This window comes from Hippopotamus amphibius, chromosome 17 (assembly GCF_030028045.1).
Source record: "Hippopotamus amphibius kiboko isolate mHipAmp2 chromosome 17, mHipAmp2.hap2, whole genome shotgun sequence".
Classification (NCBI taxonomy): domain Eukaryota; kingdom Metazoa; phylum Chordata; class Mammalia; order Artiodactyla; family Hippopotamidae; genus Hippopotamus; species Hippopotamus amphibius.
In genome coordinates this window covers 23,077,269-23,093,653 of record NC_080202.1, presented here as the reverse complement: position 1 = coordinate 23,093,653, position 16,385 = coordinate 23,077,269, and the positions used below count along the sequence as shown (strand labels likewise).

At 37.8% G+C, this 16,385-nt stretch overlaps 1 protein-coding gene across 1 annotated transcript in view; it reads left to right on the top strand.

Annotated features, from left to right (window-relative positions):
• Positions 1 to 13,456, top strand: part of APPBP2 (amyloid beta precursor protein binding protein 2) — a 50,410-nt gene extending 36,954 nt beyond the window's left edge. Inside the window, exons 8-13 of the mRNA XM_057715169.1 lie at positions 60 to 165; positions 872 to 996; positions 4,988 to 5,073; positions 6,741 to 6,931; positions 8,393 to 8,558; positions 11,065 to 13,456. Coding sequence (XP_057571152.1) covers positions 60 to 165; positions 872 to 996; positions 4,988 to 5,073; positions 6,741 to 6,931; positions 8,393 to 8,558; positions 11,065 to 11,318 — 928 coding nt within the window. The 3' untranslated portion in view covers positions 11,319 to 13,456. The remainder of the gene's footprint in view (positions 1 to 59; positions 166 to 871; positions 997 to 4,987; positions 5,074 to 6,740; positions 6,932 to 8,392; positions 8,559 to 11,064) is intronic.
• The last annotated feature ends 2,929 nt before the right edge of the window (positions 13,457 to 16,385 follow it).

Sequence of the window (16,385 nt, the reverse complement as noted above, 5' to 3'; positions counted from 1 at the left end):
TACCATTTCAAATTGTCTCCCTCTACTTTATCTCCTAATAGTTTTGTATCTTTTTATAGGGATCATTTTGGATCCAAACACCCAAAATATTCTGATACACTGCTAGATTATGGATTCTACTTACTCAATGTAGATAATATCTGTCAGTCTGTTGCAATTTATCAGGTATGTTAATAGTTACACTTTTCTTCTTTCAACCTAAATTGCTGACCTGTAGTTTGTTTGTGGTATAAACCATTCTCTAAAAGTAGCTCTTTCTGAGCCCTTCCTCATATATGGCGCACAATTATTTTACTAAATATTACCTAGAAGGCTTAAAACTTAATGTTTTAGGAATTAAAGAGAAAAGGGACATTAAAGGGAAAAAGTGTGGGGGCTGTGGGTCGGTATTTAAGAGTAGTTTTCCATTTTTCATTTACCCAGATGATGGCTTGTCTTTGTTGTTGATTTAGCACACATCATAATAGCCGCCTTAGTAGTAGCAAGGATAGTTGATAGCAATTATTTTAGGCCTCATCTCAGTCAGTCTTAGGTAAACGATATGTTATGCCATCACTGTGAACAAGGTAGCCTTGATTTTATAGTTTACTTCTGAACAGGACCTAGAGAAAAACACTAATGTAATTCCCAAGACATGTGAATGATTTTTATTATTAAACCATTGCCTTTTAAATCAGACTCACTCTTTAGAAAATCAGGCCAACAGGTGAATTTTATGTTCTGTTGTGGTTTAAATACAGCAGGACTTTTTTCAAAACTGTTGGGATTGAGTATATAGAATATAAATTTGAATTACTAGGATGCTTAATTTAACTGGGTAGTGCTTCCTAAGGATTCACAGTATTATCAGTTATTCTCATGACTCTTGCAGGCAGCCCTTGACATTCGGCAGTCAGTGTTTGGTGGCAAAAATATCCATGTAGCAACAGCTCATGAAGACTTGGCTTATTCTTCTTACGTTCACCAGTATAGCTCTGGGAAATTTGACAATGCACTGTAAGTTCCACTTTCCTTTTTAGTGAGTTGATTACATGCTGTTACTATTGTTTTGTTTTGTTTTTTCCTAATACAATACTATTCAATGTACCTTATGGATTAAATTTGTCCTCCTAGAACTTTAATAAGATACCTAACATGTTCTTGAAGTCATTTAAAATCATATCAATTTAAAAGCCATTCATTTAGATCTTATGTGGTTTATAAATTTATTTTTTATTTATTATTCTTTTTGGCTGTGTTGGGTCTTCATTGCTGCACACAGGCTTTCTCTAGTTGCTGTGAGCGGGGGCTACTCTTCGTTGCAGTGCATGGGCTTCTCATTGCTGTGGTTTCTCTTTTTGCAGAGCACGGACTCTAGGTGTGCAGGCTTCAGTAGTTGAAGCACATGGGCTCAGTAGTTGTTGCTTGTGAGCTCTAGAGCGCAGGCTCAATAGTTGTGGCACATGGGCTTAGTTGCTTCGAGGCATGTGAGATCTTCCCAGACCAGGGCTGGAGCCCTTGTCCCCTGCATTGGCAGGTGGATTCTTAACCACTGTGCCATCAGGGAAGTCCTTTATGTGGTTTAATATTGAGACTTGTATATCTTCATATAGAATATGGCTTATTTGTTAAGTATCTCCTTCAATAATTTTTCTTGGACTAATACAGTAGTGTCTGGCTAAATGATAGACTTAACTTTAAAAACTTGCTCATAGCATGCAGAAATACTGAGTAATATAACAATCATCTTTTTAAATGCATAACTGAGCTTGTAAGAGAAAATCCCCAAGGGCCAATAATGGACTAAAATCCAAAAAGGGTAGGCATGAACTATAGTATAACTGTTCTGGGGTGGGAAGGCTTAGAAGACTTAGAAGTTTCTGTAACCTTGGTTGAAGAGCATTTCTGGGTTTAGTAGATAAGACACTTAGCCCTCAGAAAGCTGTGACTTAGAACTGAAACCCTCACGTGAAGCCAAAATCAAGGCTACATCCTCAGGGAAAAGGTAGCCTAGGGAAAAAAACTGCCCACTGGCAAGAGAGGTGAAATGGAAATTTGTCCATCTTAGGTTGGGCTCTCAGGTGAATGAAAAAGGAGCCTCACAGGGGAGTTTGTAACTTACAGACTTCTACCTTGTATTTGGGTATCATGCATGCAGGAGGAACCCCCAAACTGAGGAAGACGTTGAGAAGCACTTTGGGACTGCTAGTTCTCCTGGGATGCTTTTCAGGAGACAGTGCAAAACTCTTGGAAATAATTAACCTCAGTCCAAGCCTTACAGACTTCCCATAGATCTAGCTCCACCCAAGATGAACCCACCATAAAAAAATTTTAAATAAGGGAACATTTCCTCTATGAGTGAGTCAGCAGACATAATGAACAAGATTAGAACACTAAAAATATCAGTTACTAGAACTTTATGGTTGATACTATAAAGTAAGGATTGATGGATTGCCTGTGTTGAGTGTGTTTGTTGCTGCATGTGTGCTTTCTCTAGTTGCAGAGAGCAGGGGCTACTCTTTATTGTGGTGCATGGGCTTCTCAGTGTGATAGCTTCTCTTGTTGTGGAGCATGGGCTCTAGGCACTTGGGCTTCAGTAGTTGTAGCACGTGGGCTCAGTAATTGTGGCTCACGGGCTCTAGAGCACAGGCTCAGTAGTTGTGGCGCACGGGCTTAGTTGCTCCTCAGCATGTGGGATCTTCCTGGATCAGGATTCGAACCCGTGTCCCCTGCATTGGCAGGCAGATTCTTAACCACTGCACCACCAGGGAAGTCCCTAAAGTAAGGGTTCTTAAATGTTCAAAGATATGAAATGGGTTGGCAAACTATGGCGTGAAGGCAAAACAAAGGTTTGCTGGAATGTAGTAGTGCTCACGCGCTCATGCATTGTCTGTGTTGCTCTTATGCTGCAATAGCAGAATTGAGTAGTTGGGACAGAGTATAGCCACGTAATCTGAGATACTTACTGTATGGCCCTTTACAGACAAAAAAGGTGCTGACGCTGATATAAAAGAAGGAATCAGTAATATTTTGGAGAGAAAGTAAAGAAAAAAGGTAGATTTAAAAATAAAACAACTAAGGGAACTATACTCGGTATTTTGTAATAACCTTTAAGGGAAAAGAATCTGAAAAAAAAATAGGTATAAATGTATGTATAACTGAATCACTTTGCTGTACACCTGAAATTAACATTGTAAATCAATTATACTTCAATTAAAAAAAAAAACTGATACATGCTACAGCATGAATGAACCTTTAAAATGTTGCACTAAGTGAAAGAAGCCAGTCACAAAGGACCACCAATTGTATAATTTCATTTATATGAAATATCTAGAATAGGCAAACCTGTGGAAACAGAAAGTAAATTGGTGGTTGCCTAGAGCTGGGGGAGTTGGAGGAAAATGAAGTGACAGCTGATGGGCACAAGGTGTCTTTTTGGGGTGATGAAAATATTCTGAAATTAATTGTAATGGGTACATCACTGTAATATACTAAAAACCTTCTATTGCACACTTTAAATGGATGAATTGTGTTAGTATGAATTATGTCTTAATAAGCACTGTTTTTATAAAAACATTATAATAGCTAGAATGGGAAAATAGTCATTGACGTTAAAACTCAACAGGTAAGTTAAACAGCGGATTAGACACAACTAAAGAGACAGTGAATTGGACGACAGATCTGAGAAAATTAGTGATTCCCTGGTAGATGGGAATAGAAGGCGTGGAGTTGTTTGAGAGGAGCTAGCAGGTAAAATAGACAAACAGCTTGCCTTCTGTTTCGCAAGGTGAGCCGCAGAGAACCAGACGTGTCAGGTGAGAATACATGCTATGAAGAAGAATAAGTAAGCTAAGAGTTTAGAGAGTGACGGTAGATTTTTTAGGGTCTTTTGGATAGACTGGTCTGGAAAGACCTCAGTGAGGGTAAGCCATGTGGATATCCGGGGGACAACCATTACAGCGAGACAGTAAAGCACGTGCAAGAGTCCTGGGTGAGAATGTGCATTACATGTTCAGAAAACTGCATTCCCTGTGTGGCTAAAAGGAAAAGAGGGGATTGTCTCTGAGAATCGTAGGAGATGAGGTCAGGGAGGTAGCCCAGTGAAAGATCATATTATATTGAGCCTTATAGGCTCTGATAGCAACTTCACAGTTGATTCTGAGGGAGATGGAATCCACTGGATGTTTACAAGTTCATTGTATAAAGGGTTGGAACTTTTTTTTTAATAAATTTACTTAATTAATTTATTTGCTGCACTGGGTCTTTGCTACAGCACACAGGCTTTCTGTAGTTACGGTGAGCAAGGGCTACTCTTCATTGTGGTGCGAGGGCTTCTCATTGAGGTGGCGTCTCTTGTTGCAGAGCACAGGCTCTAGGCATACGGGCTTCAGTAGTTGTGGAGCGTGGGCTCATTAGTTGTGGCTTGTGGGCTCTAGAGCACAGGCTCAGTAGTTGTGGTGCACAGGCTCAGTAGTTGTGGTGCACAGGCTTAGTTGCTCCACAGCATATGGTATCTTCCCAGATCAGCAGTTGAACCCGTGTCCCTTGCATTGGCAGGTGGATTGTTAACCACTGTGCTGCCAGGGAAGCCCAGACTGGAAGTTCTTTTTAAAAATATTTTATTTACTTATTTATTTGGTTACATTTTATTTATTTGGTTGTGCTGGGTCTTAGTTGAGGCTTTCAGGCTCCTTAGTTGCGGCACATGTGCTCAGTTGTGGCGTGTGGGCTCCTTAGTTGTGGCATGCGAACTCTTAGTTGTGGCATGTATGTGGGATCTAGGTCCCTGACCAGGATTTGAACCTGGGCCCCCTGCATTGGGAGCACAGAGTCTTAACCTCTGCGCCACCAGGGAAGTCCCTGGAACTTTAAAACAAACGAAAAATTGGCCCTTTACCACACATTAGTTTTAGAAATTCTATCAGTATTATAAATTGTGATTTTTTTTTAATGCTTAGATTATTTGTAATTTAAAAGAAATGCTAGAATATTTCTCTCTGTGTTGCAGATTTCATGCAGAAAGAGCTATTGGTATCATTACCCACATCCTACCTGAAGATCATCTTCTTTTGGCTTCTTCAAAGAGGGTGAAAGGTACCCTTTGTAATCTAGTTTCCTTTGTGTGTGTGTGTGTGTGTGTGTGTGTGTATTTAATATTTCTTTAGCTGCCAATTATAATAGATGTCTGCTGTCTGATATTTTAAAATCGATGGTGTATGGTATAAAATAGGGGTATTTGTTTATTTCCTCAGGATGAGACTGTGTATTACTAAAATAGCCAATTCACTGATTTAAAGTATTTGCCTACAACTCTAAGAATTTACAGTGGTTCATGATGAAAGGTTGTTTGCTTCTCTCATGTAACATTGTTAATAGGCCAGAATACCTTTTTTTTGCCTCTTTCTTTACCCCTTCCTCCCTCCCTCCCTGCCTTCCTTCCTTCCTTCCTTCCTTCTCATTCATTCCTTTCTTTTGAGAGGAGAATGGAAGGATCACAAGTTATTGCTGCACAGTGACATGAGTAGCAAACTGAAGGTGGATTTTTCGCATATCTTCAGCTTTGTTGTGCAAGATTCTGAAATTCGGTTTCATATCAGCTTACCCTTAATGTTACAAGGCTCTTACTACATACCACTTCTTTTCTTATTAACTCTTCTGCAAGTCACTACCAAGGCCCTTTCATTTTGCCAACATGATTGGGTCACTCGTGGTAATTCCATGCATGTTGGGTAACTTTTACCTTAATTCTGGAACTGGGTTTTTACCTCCCTCTCAGTTTGCATTTTTAAAGTCATGCAAGTAATACTTGATTAATGGTCAAAAGTTAAAAGTTAGATAGAAAAGAGAAAAAATTAAGTTATCAGCAGTCTCATCAATCCAGAATCAACATTTTGGTGAATATTTTTTTAGACTTTCTTCAAATACTGAAATGAGTGAATAATTTTTTTTTTTAGTTCTGTAATCTGCTTTGTTCACTTAATAATTATGAACATTTTCCCATTTCGGTACATGTAGGTATATATCCTTTTTTCTAATGTTTTTAACCTCACCTCTCTTATTGGACCTTTAAATTGTTTTTAACCATTTGTTCTTTAAAAATGCTACAGTGAACTAAATGTCTTTTACTTTTGTGCACATGGACAGTTTTCCTAGAAATAAAATTGCCTTGTAAAAGAATATGTATTTTTAAGACTTTAAATGGAATTTGAGGGTCCTGAATGGGACTTTGAAGTTAAATTATCTTCTTGCCTGGTTTAATTGGTCAAGTGAGTTAGGAGGAAACCAGTTCTTTTAGTTGTATTTGGTTAAAGGTTATATACTTTACAAAGTGTGCTTTCAAAATTGTCAGCAGTGCTTAGGAACTCCTTGACACAGTTTCACAACTTTAAAAAATTTACATTTTCGTTCTTGTCTTCATTCTATTTGCTTAAAAAACAAATTCACATCAGCAAAGCATAACAGGTCTGGTAAAATAAAGAGTAATTCTGTACAATAATTTGTTGTATACCATTGTTTTTCTTAAATTTGAAATTCCTTATACTATGCAAAATAGAATGACCCCAAAAGTGTATTTTTCATTAAAATGGAATACTTTCATCTTTACCAGTTTTGTGCTATGGTATATGGTTTATGGTTCTAAGCCATAAACATATATAAGTATACACAACTAACATTTGTAAAATTTAGTTTTAAATTTTATATTCTGATTAGCTTTGATACATGGTTTGAAAGTATACTAACTCTGTTGCCTTCTTATTCAGCACTTATTTTAGAGGAGATTGCAATTGACTGTCATAATAAAGAAACTGAACAGAGGCTGCTTCAAGAAGCTCATGATTTGCACCTGTCTTCACTCCAACTGGCTAAAAAAGCTTTTGGGGAATTTAATGTACAGACTGCAAAACACTACGGAAACCTTGGAAGACTTTATCAGTCAATGAGAAAATTTAAGGTAGAAGCATGTTTTACTGTATTTTTCTCTGTGAATAATGTTAGGTAATAAAGTACAATCTTAAATAATAAATAAATTTTAAATAATGCCTCAGTGATCTTAAATAATAAGGTATACATTTATTATACTCCTACATGATTTCACATAAGAATTGAGAAAATAGCTAGTATAAAATGACAGTCAAAATATAAATGAAATTGAAAAATACAGACCACAGAAAAATAAATGTATCAGACCATAAAGACTAAAACAGTTATTATAGTTAGACTTAAAACATAGCTCTTGGGCTTCCTAGGTGGCGCAGTGGTTAAGAATCCGCCTGCCAATGCAGGGGACACAGGTTCGATCCCTGCTCCAGGAAGATCCCACATGCCACGGAGCAAGTAAGCCCGTGTGCCAAACAAACAAACAAAAAAACATAGCTCTTAGCTTGTAGTTTAAGTACAGCACTTAGCAGAATGCCTGACACATGGTAGATATGCAAGAAATATGAGATATTGCAAGTATTATTAATTGTAGTGATGAAAATTTACTGAACTTAGTTCCCTTTTAGGATTTTGGGTTATAAATTCTTATTATTGTCCATTATAGGGTCACAATAAGGAAGAGATGAGAGTTGCTGCCTGAGACATTCTTTTTTTTTTAATTAATTTATTTTTTGTTTATTGGCCGAGTTGGGTCTTCGTCGCTGTGCGTAGGCTTTCTCTAGTCGCGGCGAGCAGGGGCTACTCTTCGTTGTGGTGTGTGGGCTTCTGATTGTGGTGGCTTCTCTTGTTGCAGAGCACGGGCTCTAGGTGCATGGGCTTCAATAGTTGTGGCTTGTGGGCTCCAGAGCGCAGGCTCAGTAGTTGTGGCGCACAGGCTTAGTTGCCCTGCGACATGTGGGATCTTTCCGGACCAGGGCTCAAACCTGTGTCCCCTGCATTGGCAGGCAGATTCTTAACCACTGCGCCGCCAGGGAAGTCCCAGGACATCCATTTTTAATCTAAAAATCAGTTTACACATTCCTCAGTTAACCTGAGTTTAGTTTTTTGGAATAAAAATTGTCAAAACTCCAAAAAATAAAGTGTACTTCTATGTAAAATAGCATACTATAATATAGAGTTTCTTAACAAGGTCCAGTTAAATTTTGGAGTGTGTTAACTGAAAGAAGAAATTTTCCCTTTAGAATATTTTGATGTTAATTTCTTGTAACAATTTTTTATTACAAGGACACGTTTTCTCTTGTCATTTTGGCATAGGACACTATACTTTCATCAGCTTATGAGGATAGCTTCCCCAAACCAATAATGCTTCTCATAGGCAGCTTTTGGAAGAATACAGGGAGTTCTCTGATTGGATTACTTTATGCCATCCATCAGATGTCTTTGGCATTTAGAAGAATCTTACTCATTGCATCAGAATTGTTGACATAAGAAAAAATATAACCTAATGATTAATACAACTTAAATTATTTTTCAGGAAGCCGAAGAAATGCACATCAAAGCAATTCAGATTAAAGAGCAACTTCTTGGTCAAGAAGATTATGAAGTAGCCCTTTCAGTGGGACATCTGGCTTCTTTATATAATTATGACATGAATCAGTATGAAAATGCTGAGAAACTTTATTTGCGATCTATAGCAATTGGTATGTTACTTTAAAGTTTTCTTAGTTTGTTAGAGATCAACATGTCTTATATGTTGTATAGGGAAGTGTTATTATTAAGACTTAAATGAGTTTAGAGCTGCTAAGGATATCCAGGAACCACTCAAAAATCACCTGAAACATTTTGCTAAAGATTATTTATTGATGTTGAAGCCACTAGTAAGCAATATGACATTAGAGTGTCAAGTAAAAGCAAAAGTAGTTATTTTAAAATATTTGTGTAAACACTGCCCTCAGCCCGTCTTCTCCCTTCTCCTGATTTTAACATAGACCAGGTTTACCTGTTTTTGAACTTGATATAAATGAAATCATACACTGTATATTTTTATATGCCTGGTTTCTTTTGGTGAACATCAGTTGTGAAATACATCTATGTTGTTCATATCACTGTTGCTTGTTCATTTCCAGTGCCATGTAATATTGTATTGGATTAGCATATCATTATTTATCTAGTCTACTGTTAATGGATGTTTGGAACGTTTGAATTGTTTTCAGTCCAGACCTATTACAAAAGAAGATGCTGTGGTCCTCATCTGAGTGTTGTGTCTGTTAAAACTCTTCCCTATTTTTATATTGAATTGTCTGTCGTTTTCTTATTGGTTTACAGAAGTTCTTTATATACTTTGGATGTAACAAGCCCTTTGTTGGTTAAATGTGTTGCAGATAACTCTCAGTCTGCTGCTTATTTCTTAATGGTGCCTTTCAAAGAACAGACGTTCTTAAATTGTAATGTAATCAAACATTGCTCTTTTCTTTTATGGTTAACACTTTTTATATTCTGTTTAGGAAATCTTGCCCTACCCCAAAGTCATGAAGATATTGTTTTGGAAGATTATCTTCTGGAAACTTTGCTTACCATTCACATTTAGACCCACAGTCCTGAAATTGATTTTTGTTTATGGTATGGAGTAGCGATCAAGTCCCTCACCCCCTTTTTTCCTTCATATGGATACACAGTTGACCAGGACCATTGTTTCAAAAGACTGTCCTTTCCCCTCTGCTGCACTGCCTTCGCCATAAATCGTACATCCATGTGTGTGTGGACTCCTCATCATCCATAATGTATCGCCTTGCTCAGTCCTGCAGTGCACATAAAGTGGTTTTAGGGTTGTTAACCATAGTGCTGTGAAAACCAAACCTATCACCTAGCGTTTAATCTTTGTTTACAGTTCACCTTGTCTTTAGCCTGAAGGTATATGATCAGAGTGCTGTGTTCAAAATTTACGGGTTATTTGTCCACCTGCCCCCTGTTATCAGTGAGTTATTCATTTGCAAGATAACTAGGTTCATTTGTTTATGTTTGTATAACATTCCCCTACTTTAGTTTGTTAAATTTTTTGAGTATGCAAAATATTAATATTCTAGAGGTCAGAACTGGGGAATTCCCTGGTAATCCAGTGATTAGAACTCCTTGCTGTCACTGCTGAGGGCTTGGTTTCAATCCCTGGTTGGGGAACTAAGATCCCACAAGCTGCATGGAGTGGCCAAAAGAAAAAAAGTCAGAAGCCATACAGAAAGGTCTGCTCACAAATGTGTGATTTCCCCTAATTTCTTCTACTCACTTCCCATTCATACCTCTGAGTAACCAATCTCATTAGTTTCTTATTTATATTTTCCATGTGTCTTCTTGCACAAATGTTCAGATACATAAATGTTGTATTTTCCCTTTTATGCATAAAAGGTGGCATACTCTAGGTACTTTTTGTACTTTGCCCTTTTTTTAAATTATTTATTCATTTTTGGCCGAGTTGGGTCTTCATTGCTGCACGCAGGCTTTCTCCAGTTGCAGCAAGTGGGGGCTATTCTTCATTGTTGCTGTGTGCAGGTTTTTTATTGCAGGCTCTAGAGTGCAGGTTTCAGTAGTTATGGCTTATGGGCTTAGTTGCTCTGCAGCATGTGGGATCTTCCCGGACCAGGGATTGAACCCGTGTCCCCTGCATTGGCAGGCGGATTCTTAACCACCGCACCACCAGGGAAGTTTCTGCTGCTTTTTTTTTTTTTTTTTTAACTTAACAGTATACCCTGTAAATGACGCCGTGTCACTTCATAAAGAGCTGAGAGCTCCGTCCTCTGTTTATAGCTGCATAGTATGAATGTTCCATAGTTGATTGAAACAAATCTTCATTCATTTCTAATATTTTGCACTTATAAACAATGCTGTAATAAATAGCCTTGTGCGTATGTGTTTTTCTGCTGTTGAAGGTGCTGCCATTCTTTAGATCTCTTCACATCGGTCCCTTCAAACTATGAAATTTCACAGTTTTATTCTAGTGAGATCAACTGCTTTAGACAAGAGAAATTTTTTTTTAAGTCTTAGAGGTAGATTATGGGTAGGACTGTGTTGGTGAATGCCGATAAAAGAATTTAATCTATTCCTTTTAAGGGAAGAAAACAAAGCCACCCTGTTTTAAGGAGCTGAGCTTGTGTTGTAGAAACTACTTCGTTATTTCATTATTTGAGCTTGCTTTCTTTTTCTGTTTACTTTCAGGGAAGAAACTTTTTGGTGAAGGCTACAGTGGACTAGAATATGATTACCGAGGTCTCATTAAACTTTACAACTCCATTGGAAATTACGAGAAAGTGTTTGAATATCACAATGTTCTGTCTAACTGGAACCGGTTGCGAGATCGGCAGTATTCAGTGACCGATGCTCTCGAAGACGTCAACACCAGCCCCCAGTCCACTGAAGAAGTGGTGCAGTCCTTCCTGATTTCTCAAAATGTTGAGGGACCGAGCTGCTGAGGGAGGACCTCAGTTAACTAATTTACCTTTTCCCAGATTCCAGGGAATTCATACTGTGAAATCAAAACCATGTTGTTTTTTGGGGCTGGAATTTGCATTGAAACACTGGTCCAGTCCATTGACCCTATTTGGGTGATCCCTATCTTGCAGAGTGTCCGTAGGAATAAGCATATATTCAGTTATATTCAGCATGTACTGCATGTATAAGTAGTCTGGCCCATATTTTCAACTTAGTAGAACAAACAACAGGAAATTTTTATTTCTTTTTAAAAAAATAATTCATTTTGCAGAAAGCCTGAAAGAAAAAAAGAACCCCTAAATAAAACTATTTAAGAGTTTAAAAGAGTTGCATTCTTATTATGTAAGGATGATTTTAACAACTTTTTAACATACAATGCTTCCTTGAGGAGGTATTCAATACTGTATCGTAAAGAAATTTTATGGGGAAAATCTTTATATGCAGTATAGAAAAAAGTTAACATAAGTACTAATAGAAGAGGGACATCCTGACTTAGGTTTAGCTACCTTACCCAGAGAAGTGGATACAACCACTCCAGAGCTCTGTTACAAGGGAAGGACTGTCAGATTCATCTGAACTGGACCAGTGTTGACCTGTAAGTAATAGAAAAGCTGATAAACCAGCAGTTTTAACTCTTCGGTTGGTTTGGTTTTGTTATGTTTTTTTTTGGGGTACAGAAATGCAAGATGCTCTGATAGTTTTTGCTAGCAGGACCAGGAGGATCTGAAAAGGACCAGCCTAATGTAGAAAGGGGTTATTTGGACCAGAGGCTTTAGGTTATTATTTTAGCCCCTGCCTATACTTTTATCAGTAGAATGATTTCACTTAGCTGTATAATGAGAAGTGATAATGCGAAAGTTTTATTCATGTAATAGACACCAAACTCGGAAAATTTGGCAATTTCAGTGGCATATCTTTAGTCAAGGTACACAGATGGCAGTGCAGTAAGCAAGTCTATAAATATCTGCTGCAGCCATTTTAAATGTTACCCTGATAGTCAGTGCAGTTAGCAAGTATATTGGCTAAGAGTCGTGAAACAGCTCATGTCCAGATGGGAAATTTAGGTTACCGTGTGGTTTATGGGGATTGATGGGAAAATGAATGCCCCAAAATAAGCAAGTCTTCTTAGAAATCCTTCATGTTTATGGTAAGTTCTAGTGCAATTAGATCATTTTATTTGAAATTCAAGAGTCAGATGGAGAGATTCCCCTAGTGATATGTCTGTTTCACTAACTTGTCTTTCTGTTTATTGGGTTTTGATTTTTTTTTTTTAAGCCAGTCAGGTTATTTAATGTTGAGGTAATATTCAAATTTGAGAAGTCGTGACATGTAGCAATCCAAGAAACAAAAAAGGTCTTTTGCTGTTACCTCAATTCTTAGTATAGTGGCCTATTTGGTGCCTCTGTAGTTAAGAATCAGGGTTTTCCCCCCTATTTTCAGGGGTTCATGACTTGGCTGTTAGAGATATTGTTCCTGGCTGATGCTTGGAGTGGTCTGTGGGTGAGTGGATGTGTGCTGAATGTTGGTTTTCTTTTAACAGGCACGTTGGGGGTCGGAGGGGGAAAAACTTTGTCTGCCACAATTAGTATAGAAAAAGCAATTGGAGATTTCAGATAAATTTGATTTTAAACACTTTTTTGAGCTTCCCAAATGTAACCTTGTTTATTTAAAACTGTTATTTGCCATCTTGTTAGTTATGAGCCAGTGTTTTTAAGGTCCCAGGAGGGGATTGACTAGGGGAGGTACCTAAAGAGATGAAGCAGGCCCAGGTCCTAAGATGATAGCTATGTGATTTTGAAACCTGGATTTAATCCTCAGATTGAATTATTTTTAATTTTGAAAAGATTACATTGGCACACCTGCACCTCCCTCTCTCAGTTAATTGCAACCTAATGCCAAAAGGCATCTCTTTATTAATTACCAAATAGTCTGTGTGACCAAGGACTAACATTTTTAAGTCACTCAGCTCTATCCTCATGGGCCTATATATTTAATACCTCCAAAGATATTTTAAGGATAGGCTTTGTATACTTTTGTTGGTTGTTTAGAGTCCTGTGGTATGTTTGTGGTATAGGAATGTCATGGTAAATTGTTTTTCAATAAATATTTTGAAAACTTATGTTTTCATATGATTTTTTTTAATCTGTATTTTTGGTTCTGTGCATTTCCTAGGATAAAATCAAGCAAAAGACTTAAGGCTTCATCTTTTCTAATTCAGTTTGAACTCAACTTAGCTCACACTCAGTGATAAAACAACATGATATTTAGAAGCCTAGGATCACAGGGTGATCATGTTAAATAGCAGCCAGTTCTTCTTTAAAAAAAAAAAAAAATCATCATTGGGAGCTTCCCCTATTGCCACTGCTTTAATGGGGTTTTCTGTAAATCCACATTCTTTGATTTAATGCAGACACTCTAGGTTGAGAAAAGAGATTGCCGGTTTCTGTTAGTGTTGTAACTTACTATGCTGTTAATTTCTGGTTCTAATGAAGAATGAATAATACTCTGTTACTTTTGAGTGTGGGGTTTATCCTTTGAGCAGGGATGTGTAGGAGAAGTTAGGGAGGTGAACATCGTCATGATTCATGGAGTTAGAAAAAACTCAAGAAAAGAATAACGTTTACCTCACATAGCCACCTGCTTGAATGGACTTTTCATATACAGTGGGGTTGTGTGTAAAGCCTAGCCCAGCTTAAAAGATTTTTCTGTAAATTCAGCAAAGTAATATTAAATACGGGGCCTTTGGTCTCATTGTTTCCTGACTTTCATTTTTTTTCTGTCTCACCCAGTCTTTTCCCTAAAGTTTGGTGCTACTCAAGTTGGGTGCATCAGGGAGCCCCGTAACACTCGTGTGCCACACAGGGGGTCGGTCCCTCCTACGTTCAGTTTAGGAGAGCCAGTTGGGTTTTTTAGGCCATAATTTTTATGGGTCCCCAAAGCATTAGGACCCCTGTTATCATCAAAGTTCTATCTCTGGCAAAAAATGAACTCACCGTTGCTTTGGAGTAACCCCCATGCAGGTGTGCTTTCATTTGTGAAAATGAAAGATCTGATAAAGACCTTTTTTCTTAGCCTGTTAGAGAAGAGTTCATAATATTGCAAAAACTAGGTCCAGCGGCCACAATCTTACCAATAACGAGAGTGCCATTTGACTGTTCCTTACAGTGCAGATAGAGCGCTGAACAGTAAGCACATGCCTAGAACATGATTGAAGCTTTTGGCCATACTTCACAGATTGAAAGAATGGTTAGCTGAGTAACAGGTACAGGCTTTCCCCGCTATCCAAAAGTAGAGCATTCCCACGGACCCTTTTTAAGCCGAAACAGGTGAACAGCAGAGAGGCTGTTACCTTAGGACACGTCTTGCTAATGGGTGCACAGAATAAACTGAGGTTAAGCACAGGAGCTCGCACAGTTAAGGCCGTGGTGGCTTGAAGCTGAAATGCTGAGTGTAGTTCCAGGGCAGGAGCTTGGCAGTGCCACTCCTGCTGCCCAGGGTGCGGCTGCCTCTGTAACAGCTGTCTGCGGAGCAAACGCTGAATGCCATTTTTGCTTTTCACCATTTTTCTAAAAGTGAAGATCCATTTTGGATTTTTTTCAGTTAGCGAAAACAGGTGTTAATGTAGGTCTCTGATAAAAGCGAAGTGGTATAAGGTGAACTTCCAGAAAATGGAGGATACCTGTATTAACTGCCGCTCAGTGTTTTTTCCCCCTGAATTTGTAACCTTGCTGCTTCCAAAATATTCTTTTTCTGAATGGCAAAGTTACGACTGGAAAAATATTTATAAGTAAAAACGTCTTTAAGAGTTTTATTTTTGCTTTTAGGAATTAACATGTGTATTTCACCTCTTGGCTTTGGAGAACCTCGCGAGAAAATTCCTTTTTTTTAATCTATTTGAATTAATCTCCAGCTTGAACACTAGCTGTTGTCTACAAATCTCAGGAATGTTTTAGGCAGAAAACTGGTTTTACCCTGTTGGTGATCTGAAGGAGTGTGCTTTAGGATTTTTTGAAATAATGCTCTTCTTTAATTGCAGTCCTAGGCATCTATAGCATGAGTGGCCTTAGTGAGTTTGTTGAAGTGCACATTTTTTTTCAAAAGTAAAATTTAAGATTAAAAATATATGCTATATATAGATATCTAGAAAACTTGGTTTGTGGTGCACAAGTTAAGTGTTGGATCGCTGAAGAACTTTGCAGGTACCATTTGTGTAACCGCTCATTTCTGTGGATTCCTTTCATGGGAAGATATGTTGCCATGGTAACTAAAACTTTTCAGTTTAGTTCTACTTTTATGATGTGAATGAATGCCATGTTTTATTAAATATTACCAGGTCAGTACTATTTTTATACTCTATTAAGCAACAGGGGATTTTAGTTTAATAGACTCAAAATAAAAAGCTCTTAATGAAACAGTTAAAAGCAGATCACTGTCAGTTCTTTACATGAAAATCCCCACTAATAGTGCCACAGTAATTTCTATAGAAATACCTAAGGTCATTGATAAATTTTTTAAAGACAGTTCTTCATTGTGTCAGAATGACCTTTCATATCATCCTTATCACAGACTTGTATTGCCCACCGTTATTTGTAACCATTAAACCATACTAAGTATGTTTGTAACCAGCATTGTGATATATTCTGTACTTGTATTGCGAAAAATGAATTATTGACTTAATAAACATAGTGCTCCTGCATTCAGAGTGTATCTGTTTCCAGTTTAGTTGTGCTCACTTTTGGTTGGGACTTGGGATTATTGAAACATCACAGACTGTTTTTATTAGAGAACAGTTGGAACTAGAACAACAGTGCTCTTGCTCAAGAAAAGTGAGATGGGTGGCAGAGGAGACACATGGTGACAGCATCCGGAGGTGGTACTCATGGAATGCTTGGGAAAAGACAAGTGCTGCTTGAATGAAAGGGGCTTTTTGGTCTTTACAGAAGTAAGTACACCATTCTTTTCCCTAGTCTTCTCACTCTAGAAGGCTGAGAATGGGTGATGAGACCTGGTGGAGTTCTTCTGGTGACAGTGGAGGAAACCTTTGGTGT